The sequence below is a fragment of the Eucalyptus grandis genome, chromosome 8, assembly GCF_016545825.1.
Source record: "Eucalyptus grandis isolate ANBG69807.140 chromosome 8, ASM1654582v1, whole genome shotgun sequence".
Lineage (NCBI taxonomy): Eukaryota > Viridiplantae > Streptophyta > Magnoliopsida > Myrtales > Myrtaceae > Eucalyptus > Eucalyptus grandis.
In genome coordinates this window covers 48,739,176-48,750,091 of record NC_052619.1, presented here as the reverse complement: position 1 = coordinate 48,750,091, position 10,916 = coordinate 48,739,176, and the positions used below count along the sequence as shown (strand labels likewise).

General features: G+C 41.3%; 2 protein-coding genes across 2 annotated transcripts; one reads left to right on the top strand and one right to left on the bottom strand.

Moving 5' to 3' along the window:
- Window positions 1-739: 739 nt before the first annotated feature.
- On the bottom strand, window positions 740-1,459 carry LOC120287298 (MADS-box transcription factor 56-like). The gene has a single exon (XM_039300056.1). The coding sequence runs from the start codon at window positions 1,457-1,459 to the stop codon at window positions 740-742; it is 720 nt and encodes a 239-aa protein (XP_039155990.1).
- A 2,450-nt stretch (window positions 1,460-3,909) lies between these two features.
- Window positions 3,910-10,655, top strand: LOC104414962 (disease resistance protein RPV1). Its single transcript, XM_039300967.1, has 6 exons — window positions 3,910-4,234; window positions 5,060-5,637; window positions 5,982-7,077; window positions 7,309-7,653; window positions 7,734-9,428; window positions 9,949-10,655. The coding sequence occupies exons 1-5, from the start codon at window positions 4,175-4,177 to the stop codon at window positions 9,345-9,347; spliced, it is 3,693 nt and encodes a 1,230-aa protein (XP_039156901.1). The 5' UTR covers window positions 3,910-4,174; the 3' UTR covers window positions 9,348-9,428; window positions 9,949-10,655.
- The last annotated feature ends 261 nt before the right edge of the window (window positions 10,656-10,916 follow it).

Sequence of the window (10,916 nt, the reverse complement as noted above, 5' to 3'; positions counted from 1 at the left end):
TTAAGGGACTAAGTTTTTTGCATATGCTTTTGAAGCCGTGCCAGCACACTATTTGGTTTTAGTGTTGGCAACATCACTTGAGAATCGTGATCATACTTCCATGCTGATTACTGGATTACTGCTCGAACAGGTTTTACTCGTTGGTGTCAATTCCGTACAAACTTTGCTTCCGTACAAACTTCTTGTGTTGACATTTGATCTTCAGTTAGTATATTCAATGTTCATAACTCATAATGCGTCACGTGTCTGGTTATCTTGTTGGCTTGACGATATATTAGATTTTGGCTTGATTGTGATTATGTCTTCCCGTAGTTCTTAAAGTACCCTCTAAAATTAGAAAAAAAAAATGACAAAATTCCACTGATAAAGAAAGTGAAAAGGAAAGAAACAGAGAGAGCCCATGCCATTAAACCAGTGAACTGGAAAATGAGATAATGAATTCTGTACAATGCAGTTTAACAAGAAAAACCACTTATGTTCACATTTGCATCAAAGAATGACATCCAGATCTTCAAGTGTAAGAAAGTGGTCAGGATTATATCGATAGCCCTCGAGGTCGCAGTTACAGTCACCGAAACAGTCCTCCAAGAGAATATGAAACTTGGTGGGATCAAATCCACACCCCTCAAGGTCACAGTGCATCGGCTCCTCTCCCAAGCTTCCTCCGCCGATGGCTGGGTTCTTCGGAAAAGTGAAGAAACTGTCAAGGTCACCATCGCCGAAGCAGTCCTTGAACGGACTAAGAATCATCAGGATTAAATCCACACCCCTCAAGGTCGCATGGCATCGGCTCCTCTCCCGAGCTTCCACCCCCCGTGGCCGAGGTCTCCGGTATAGTCGAGAAACTGTCATGGTGGCCGTCGCCGACGCAGTCCCCGGACACACTAAGGAAGTTGTCCGGATTACATCCACGCCCCTCAAGATGGGAGCAGGTGGGGGTGGAGTCCACTCCCAATCCTCCACCGCCGGCGGCCGACTTCTCCGGCGAAGTCAATAAATGGTCGCCGTCGCCGTCGCCCAAATTTTCAGAATCACAACCAAACCCGTCTCCAGAATCGCCACCAGAGCCGATCACGACGGACGAACCCTTCTCCAGACCTTCCAACTTCTTGCACACAAGATCACGAACAGCGTCGTACTTCGCGATCAGGGACTCCACGTCCTCCTCCGTCGCGCAAGAATCCCACTCCTTCTCAATCCACTCCGCCCACTCGGCCAAACCCATCGGCGGCACCGCGTCAACGTGGTCGGCAATTACGTCATCTTCCACGGAGGGGTCGCTGAAGAAAGAACAGGGCTTGGCGGCGGGGGAGAAGACGATTACGGCGGCGCGAGCGCCGCAGAGGCGGCAGAGCTCGGAGGCCTTCTTGAAGAGGCCCTTGCGCCTCTTCGAGTAAGTCACGAGCCGCGCGGCCGGGTCGGCGATCTTGGCGATCTCCGTTCGCCGGCGCTTACCCATTACCGATGGATTTCGCGAAAATTCTTCGACGACTTGCAGGATTCTTGGGTTTCCGAGAGAGAGCTTTCGTGGGTTTTTCTGGGTTTCTTGTATAGAGAGAGAGAGAGAGAGAGAGAGAGAGAGAGAGAGATGAAGTTTGAAGTTGCAGAGGAGGCGGGCGGGGGAAAGGAGCCGAACGGGAAGATCTACTTATATAGCCATCGTGGGGCCCTCTTGAGAACTTTCTGAATTATGATTTTCGGTAGATTTTCAAATTGGCCCCGTGAACAGTTTATTTGGGTCGATTAAGCACTCTTAAACTTTCATAATTTGCGTAATTGGTGATTTGTCCAGTGGATTGCTTTTGCCATTAACACGGTGTGATAATTAATTGAATTAAATAAGGGAAGACGTCGCTTTTAGATTATAAAATTTAATTTTTAAATTAGATAAGTAAAGGCATCACATTAAATTATGAAAATTAAAAACATGAGATAAGGAAAAAAAAGGAAAAGAAAATACATGAGAGGTTAAAGGAGAGAAGCTCGTTGCCAGAGTTTTCATTGAAGGTTTTTAAAAACATTTTTGTCCGTTTGATAACATTTAATTCTATGATTTTTTTTTTTTTTCGTTTTACTCTCTTCAAATACTTGTAAACAGAAAAAACTTTGGATGAAATATACGAAGAAGCTATATTGTAAGTAATTTCTTAATTTGCAACATTTGATTAAAGGAATAATTTTTTTTTTTGAAGATAAATGACACCTTAATTGAAAATATAATACCTGATTAGAATATTTGTTGAAATGTAGAGACTATAACAAATGCGTAATAATATATTTTTCCTCCTCCCATGGATCAATAGGCTATGTTAGGCATCATCATGCAGTAAACAAAGTAGATAAAAGTAAAACCACTTAAATCTCTAAATATTAGGTAATAACGGCATCATCTGACTGGAATAAAAAAGAATTACATTATACACTTACATTACAATCCAACAAAAATAATTGACACCGAATAGTTATGTGTATAGTTTAAGTGCTACATTTTCCTCTAACTATATTTAGTTATAAATTGTGGACATGCGGAATAAATAAAATATAAATATAAGTGATGTCTATTATCGCAACCCATCAATCAGAAGGGTGATAGAGAAAACTTGGAAACTATGGTCTAATAATAATTCCTTTTTAGCAAAACATTGTCAAAGATTATTGCGCATACATAATTCACTAGCATTTAACTTTTTCTACATAATACAAAAGCAGGAGGATAGTTGTAAGACCAATTATAAAATCCAAATTCTATGTTTTAAACCTATTAGGATTTTGGCACAAACATGAATATTTTAGATTTAAGATTTATCCATGAACTTGACAAATCTCAGCCGGTGGATTTTGGAACCTCACATGGCATCCATGCGATCGAGGCGACCGCAAACTCCACCCGACACTCTCTCCTGCGATCAAGCTCTTGCTTTTCACGAAGAAGGGCAACAAACATTTACATACGTGTGTTTTGTGCGCTAAAATTCTAAGATATATGTTTTTTTTTTTTTTATAAATCATACTCTACTTTAATTTTAGTACTTAGTCTCAAATTTTTGCAATGTTTTTTTATAAGGTGTGAGAATCAAAATTCACATTTGAAGCTAAATTATCCCCACTTCAACATTTTTTAAGAAAGTGAGGATTTGAGCCCCACCTTTCCCTAGTAGTTCTAAGATAGACGTTTGACCGGGCGAGTTTTCGGCAAAATTTAGGTCCATCAATGAAGACGATGGACTCGTAGGAGAAAAACAGAAGCAAATGCCGTATGGGTTCAATCCGCGGGGAGTACAATAAACTTTACAAATCACGGTGTAAAAAACTTCACAGGATTCGCAGCACGACCCAATATAAAAATCTCATAAATTTTCGGAATGCGACGGACTTTCCAACCCGAACCGACGTCCACGTCAGGTCACCGGGAGTCCGAGAGACGCGTGCACGTGGCGCGTTTGGCAAAGGGTTAGCTTCGTTGCAGGCAGAGGGAGGTAAAACACCATTTATTTTTTTCTCCATGGTGCTGATGCGACAAGATGAGATGAGATGAGAATGAGGGGGTAGGGTAGGGCGCTTTTATCATACGCGACGACCAAGACCTTTGACCCCCTCGCGGCCCATTGCGCACTCCTTAGTCCTTCCTGGCAATTACGACTAAGACCAGCATCGTCGCCGTTTCAACGGGTGCTGGAGAAAAAAAAAACAATCCGCCGGCGGCCCGCGCGTGTCCTTTTCGCGATGACGATCGTCAGTCAGGTGGTCTTTTGCCGGCCGACCTCGCCATCGACCGTGCCCGGTATGGGGCTGCGCGGCCTCTCAGTAACGACCTTTTTTTTTTTTTTTGGGAAAACCGGCCTGTCGAGCATGGCCGGAGGACGGCTACCCGACCGGAGGAAAAAAAAGGGGAAGACGCGATTGCGGCATGGGGACGAAACGTGACAGGGACCCTCGGACAAACTTCTCTCTTACTGTCTTGGTCTTCTCTCGTATTCTCAACCACTTCGCGGGACGAGATATAGAAATTGTAGGGGAAATGAAATAAATAAAGGAAAATCGGACGAGATGGCGTTGGAATAAAAACTGGGTTCCATCCGAAAATCCAGCAACTGGTTTCCACACTCTCTCTCTCTCTCTCTCTCTCTCTCTCTCTCTCTCTCTTTCTGCTGCTGCTGTATTCGTTGGATTGATCATGCAAACGGCTCAGGCTCATCCTCCGCCTTCTACAACGTCTGCCGAGATTCCGTCTCAGGTCCTCTCTCTCTCTCTCTCTCTCTCTCTTTCGGTGGGCGTTGCGAGTTCTTGCTTTGTGTGTACGGGAGTCTCGCTGTTTGTGGGCTCGCGGGTGAGATCGAGTTTCGCGCTTGAGATGGGTCGTCGGCGTTTAAGCGTTTGGTTTCCGTTTTCTGGTTGCTGCTCTGATTTCAGCTGGTTCCGTGCAATCTGAGCTCTCTTGGCTCGAGAGGTTGTGCCCCCTCCTCCGTCTTCCGCTTCCGGTGCTCTCGGCCCCCGCGAGAATTTTGCTTGAGCTGTGGTTTGAGATCTTGGTTAGGCTTGAGTGCGAAAAGTAGGGAGAGCTGTCGAAACAGAAAGAAAAAGAAAATAGAGGAACCCCGATGCGGGATGACACGAGTGCGATTAAATTTGAGTCGAACGCGACTTAGTGCATTGCGACGTGTTTTCTGGAATTCGAGTTACTTTAGTTTGGAACTGATGATTGACGCGGCGACGGTGACAGGATATGACTTGCGGCCCATTCGGAGGCTTTGAGAAGTTTGCAGATTGTGGGGAGATTAGCAGGAACTATGATTATTTTAGAAATTATACAATCGCCTCCAAAAGATGAGAGCTTTACCTAGTGCATTGTCAACTTTGACAAGCTGGAGTGATGCTGCAATGAATCATTCTTATTAAATAATTGTAGCACACTAGCCCATGACTCTATGCATATTTAGCTAGTTCAGGCTACCAAGTTTAATGACCTATAGAGATTTCCATCTGTGAGTCAAGCTTCTAAACATTTTCCATTTGTGGCTGCCATTGCTTTTGCTGATATGCTGTTTGGTATTTCTTGAAGATCATGTCGAGGGAAATCGTGCAGAAAAACATTGTACCGGTAAAAATTGATGGAATAGCAGGGTGCGTTTCTTTTACTCACGCTGCGACAGAAGGTCAAGGAATGGCTATTTCATCAGGATATGAATATGAAGTATTCTTGAGCTTCAGAGGAGAAGATACTCGAACAAGTTTTACTGACTTCCTTTATACTAGTATGATAGATGTGGGAATCCGTGTCTATAAGGATGACGAAGAGCTCTGCAAGGGGGAAAATTTTGGCCCGGAACTTCTCCGAGCAATTAATCAATCAAAGATCTCAATACCTATATTTTCGAAAGGTTATGCCTCTAGTGTATGGTGTCTCAAGGAGCTAATCCAGATGGCCGAGTGCCAAAAAACTAGGGGACAAAAGATTATGCCCATTTTTTATGATGTAGCACCTTCAGAGGTTCGACACCAAATTAGAGGTTATGGAGAGGCCTTTCTTACACATGAAAACAAGAAGCGATATGATGAAGAGACTATGCGTAAGTGGAAGGCTACTCTCAACATGGTTGGAGAACTAGATGGATGGGACTTGCAAAAAATGGCCAACAGGTAATTGCCTCTATCATTCCATTTGATGTGCCTTGTCCCATTAAAACTTGATGTGTTTCATTGTTGAAATTGAATTTTATGCTATTGAAACTTTACCGTAGAAATCACTTGAAACAATGAGACAATCCCCATTTTGTACTTTTTTCATTCCAAACAACTTTCTTTTTCTTAGTTAAGGTCATTCATTAATCATATGTGCCAATGCTAATTCATTTACAATTAAGTAAATCCTTGCAAAAAGCATTTCGAATAGGTCTCTAGTTTTCACTTTGGTCTTGTTAGAACATAGCTTGGTTCAACACAGTTTTCTAACTCATTGCCATTTGACCTCCAACAAACACTAGGAAAGAAGGTGAGATGGCAAAAATAGTTACCCAGAAGGTTTTCAATGAATTGAAAAAGGCTTATCTGGTGGTATCAAACAACTTGGTCGGTGTGGACAGTCATGTGGATAAAATCATGGAAGAGATAGATGCTCATATAAATGAAACACAGATTGTAGGAATTCATGGGATGGGTGGCATTGGAAAGACAACAATTGCCAAAATCATATACAATGAGCTTTCCAACAAGTACGACAATTGTTGCTTCCTTTCCAACATCCGTGAAACGTCAAAGCTCAAGGGCATTGAGTACTTGCAGCAGCAGCTCATCCATGACATTCTTAAGACGAAATGGGTGAAAATAACAAACATTGATGAAGGGATTAAGACCATTAAAGAAAGGTTGCCTAATAAAAAAGTCCTCATTCTTCTTGATGATGTGGAAGAAAAGGATCATATGGATGCACTTGTCGGTAAGCGTGATTGGTTTGGCGAAGGGAGCAAACTTATTGTTACTACAAGAAGGAAAGATGTTCTCTATGTTCCGGAAGTGGATTGGAGGTATGAGCTTACGTGCTTGGATCCAAATCTATCTCTTCAACTTTTTAGCAAACATGCTTTTAGAAGAGAGTCTCCTGTAGACGACTATATCAGCCAATCCGAGAGGGCGATACGCATTGCCGGAGGTCTTCCATTAGCCATTGAGGTCATAGGTTCACTTTTATCCGACAAAAATAAGGAAAAGTGGGATGACACATTGAAGATGCTAGAAAGTGTTCCTCATGATAAAGTTCAAAATAAGTTGAAAATAAGTTATGATGCATTAGATAATCGGCAGCAGCGTATATTCCTTGATATAGCTTGTCATTTCATTGGATGTTGCAAAGACATTGTGGTTTATTTTTGGGATGCATCTAAACTTTTTCCGGAAGCAGCCATGGAAGTTTTGCGGAACATGTCTTTAATAAAGATTGGAGAAAATAATATATTGTGGATGCATGATCAACTTAGAGACCTTGGAAGAGAAATAGTTCGTCAAGAAAGTGAGATGAATATAGAGAAGCAACGTTGGGTGTGGAATCCCGAGGATGGATTAAATCTGCTAAGGATACATGAGGTAAAATGCTTTGTGCAATACATCTCCAAATTACTTATAGACATTTTCTTTTCCAAAAAAAGTAGTTACTTTTTGTGTTCTCTAGCATCATCACAACATACTCAATCGATATTTTTGGTCTTTTAAGATTTTAAAGGAATGATAGTAGTCAACTCCACCCCTTAAAATAGAGAACTTGAAGAAATATGTTTCCTTTCAACTTTTTTGTTTTAAAATTTTTCCTTTGGGCAGGAAAAGAAAGAAGTTCAAGCTCTTCATCTCAGGTTTGATGATCAATGCCCTTTTACCTATAAGGAATTTAAGAGCCTGCCAAATTTAATGTTCCTTGAAGTAGACGACTTAAAGGAAAATTTTCATGCAAAAAAGATGTTTCTTTGGCTCAAATGGCCATCATATGCTCTTCCAACTAATTTTTTCCAGAGGAATTCAGATCTCCTTCCACGATTACGATGGCTTTCTTGGCATAATATTTGCCCAACATTTAAGATTGCAAATTTCTTCGTAGAGAATTTGATTATCCTTGATCTATCTTGGAGTGAAATTACTCATGATTGGAAGGGGTGGAGCCACATGAAGGTATGTTATATGCTAGACAACACTTATTCTTCTGTCTTATTAGATTCAAAAGTAAACTTTGCATGATTTTTCTTTCACAGGCGACTAAGAATTTGAAAGTTCTGAATCTGGCCCATTGCCGACGCTTGAAGAGAACCCCCAACTTCTCAACTCATTCAAATTTAGAACGTTTGATCTTATTAGGCTGTATATCATTAATCAAAATTGATAGATCAATTTGTCAGTTGAAACGCTTGGTTTTCTTAGATGTAACCGATTGTTGGAGTCTTCAGAGGCTGCCGAATGAGCTAGGTAGAGATCTTGCAAGCCTTGAATACCTATCTCTAAGAGGATGCTTGAGTTTGGAGAGGCTTCCGGAGACAATCGGGAATTTGGAATCGCTGATTGAGTTGAACATAAGTTACATGACCATCAAAGAACTACCCAATTCCATCGAAAAGTTGAAGAATTTGAAAGTAGTGAATATGGAGTATAATGACGTAAGCAAAATACTCGATGCCTTTTGGACGATGGAGAAGCTTGAAATAATAAAACTCATCGGCAGGAACCACAGGGATCATTACGGGCACGTGGAATTTGGTGATTGCATCTATGAGAATAAATCCTTGAGGATCTTGAGATTGAGAGGGGTGAGAATACACGCCCTACCAAGGCTTCCTAAAAGTCTCATCGAATTAGAACTGGAGGAGTTGAGGGTGGACACGTTTCCGGATCTCTCAAATCTCGCTAACTTAAAGGTATTGCATCTGGGCTTTTGCCCACATAATTGTGATGGGAAATTTGATGGGCTTCTGGAAGAACCGATACCACAGTGGATTGAGAACTTAAGCAAATTGGAATCTCTGGAACTACTCTTTTATAAGGAGATTGCCTCATGGACAGACCTCAACCTCTCTCCTCATCTGCGTCGCCTCCCGAGGCTTCCCTCAAATTTATCCTCCTTATGTCTCTCTGGTTGCGACTCACTTTGCTCGATGGATCTATCGAATCTGAGGAAACTATCGTCTCTCTCGATTGTTTACTCTGCAGTTGCAGAGATTGAAGGCCTTGGTTGTTTGGAGAACCTACGAGATTTGGACCTTCACTGCGTCGGACAGCTAGCGAAGCTACCTGATCTAAGCAAGTTAAACAAGCTAAGGCATATTGAAGTATGGGGGTGTGGTAATTTGGTTGAGATTCAAGGCGAACTACCATGGTTTATGGATGAACTTAGAATTTATTCCTGCGATTCATTTCAGGAGTTCCCTAATCTGTTCAGCTTAATGGGTAAGACAGATGTTTATATTTGTATTCGCAATCAGATGTTTGGATATACAGGTGGACATCGGTTGCTACTTCGTGGCTTTAAACAGATGCAGATCCCCGATCTAAGCAATTGGAATAGACTAACAATTCTTACACTAGAATCTTGTCATAATCTGGTTGAGATTCAAGGCGAACTACCCCAATCTTTGGAAAAATTGCGGATTCAATGCTGTGAATCTTTACAGAAGTTGCCTGATCTATCAAGCTTGAAGGGATTGAGAAAGGTTACAATAAGACATTGTGGGAAATTAGCGGTGGAGGAAATTTCTCGGCTTTGCTTGGAGAAGTCAATCAAATTTGTGGGAGGAGACGATGAAGATGAAGAAGACAAATTACCGGTTTGGCCAACAATACTAAGATATGAAAGAGGACGATGGGCAAGACGATGAATAAGTGCACGTTGCACTTGGAAGCTTTTTGATGCACGACCACAAATTGTTCCCTCATGTTCAAACCTTAAACGAATCGAGGTAAGTACCAATGTTTTCTTTTTTTTGGCAATCAAATTCTTTCATAGATATGAACATAGAAGTTTTGCATGCACTTTTTAATGACCTTTTAGCGGATTCTTGTCTGAAAATCTGATGAAGGTATTTAAATTATGATGCCTCCGAACAGCTAGAGGGCTCTTAATTATGTACAAGTATTTGTGTTCTTTTCCTAGTTTGGTTTGGCTTTTTTAGCTACATTTTCTTAGGATGGTTTCTCCTAGAGGTATGCATGTTGATTGCATCATTTTTATTTGACATGTAACAAATTATTATAGATCGTTGTTGATTTGCTGCTTCACACATATTTTGAAATTGATAACCTCACTTCGCTTGGGAGATAAATTCACTATGCTGTAAACAAATAGATGGAATGTTTGTTGGAAGGTCATACAACTATGGTTCTCATCCTGGGACTTTACAGCACAATCAACTCATTGTTGCGACTTTGAAATAGACAGACACTTTGTATTACCATGCTTAAGTTCAGTTTATTTTTCAGGAAAGGTGTGCTTCTTAGTGGGATTTGCAAATGTTATGGAGAAGTCATAAATGAGAGAGCCACCGCAATTCCGAGATTATCAGTGTGGCAGCACTGGCTAAAGCAGCAGTACCAGAATATTTTATCTCAGCAATGATGCCTTCAATCATAGCAATCTTTGATGGGCACACTGACAAAAATCATTCTGTGCAGCAAACATCGCCTACAAGAGTAACTAAGAGAATGCAGCATTTGCTATACCAGTAGAGAAGGAGCGCCGTTTTGCTGAGACTTGAGAATTGCACTCACTTACAAAAGATTGGTAAGAAAAAGAGAGCACATTCCCTTGGGGCTGCCTTCAGTAATAGAACTGTGCATTCTAAAGCAATATTGGCATTGTTTCTGTCATGAGATCCACTCAATTCCAAGAAAACACTGGCACTGCCACCAAAGTTGGTTATGTGTCATATGTTACTCGCCACCTTAGAAGAACTTTCATCAAGTAGTGGTGGCTCTTCCATGCACGCAGAACCTTTCATAGAACCTAGTGATCGTAAAAGAAGAGCTTTACACAAGCCAAGCGTCAATTTGAGAAATTCTTCCATATTCTTCACATGTACAAACTCCAAAAGGATTCCAATCCGCCATACTACTTTCAGTTGAGAAAGCAACTTGGGATCCATTTCTGGAATCGATACCTAAGCCACGCACAGCTCAACATCATTCATTTTGCAAGCTCAACATCATTCACATTTGCATAGGACAAATCAAGAAGTGAAAATCTGAAGCGGTGGTTGACTGTCTTTGGTTGTAGAATCTCAGAAATTTTAGTCAAGTTGAACTCTATGAGCATCGGGAGAAGGTGCCGGCTTTGAGGAGCTTCTGTGCACACATTGGTTTTGATTTACAATTTTTTAACTTTGTTAGTTCTTTGTGGGTAATTAGGCGTAGGTAGTTTAGAAGTTTTTGTAGGCTTCATAGAATTGATT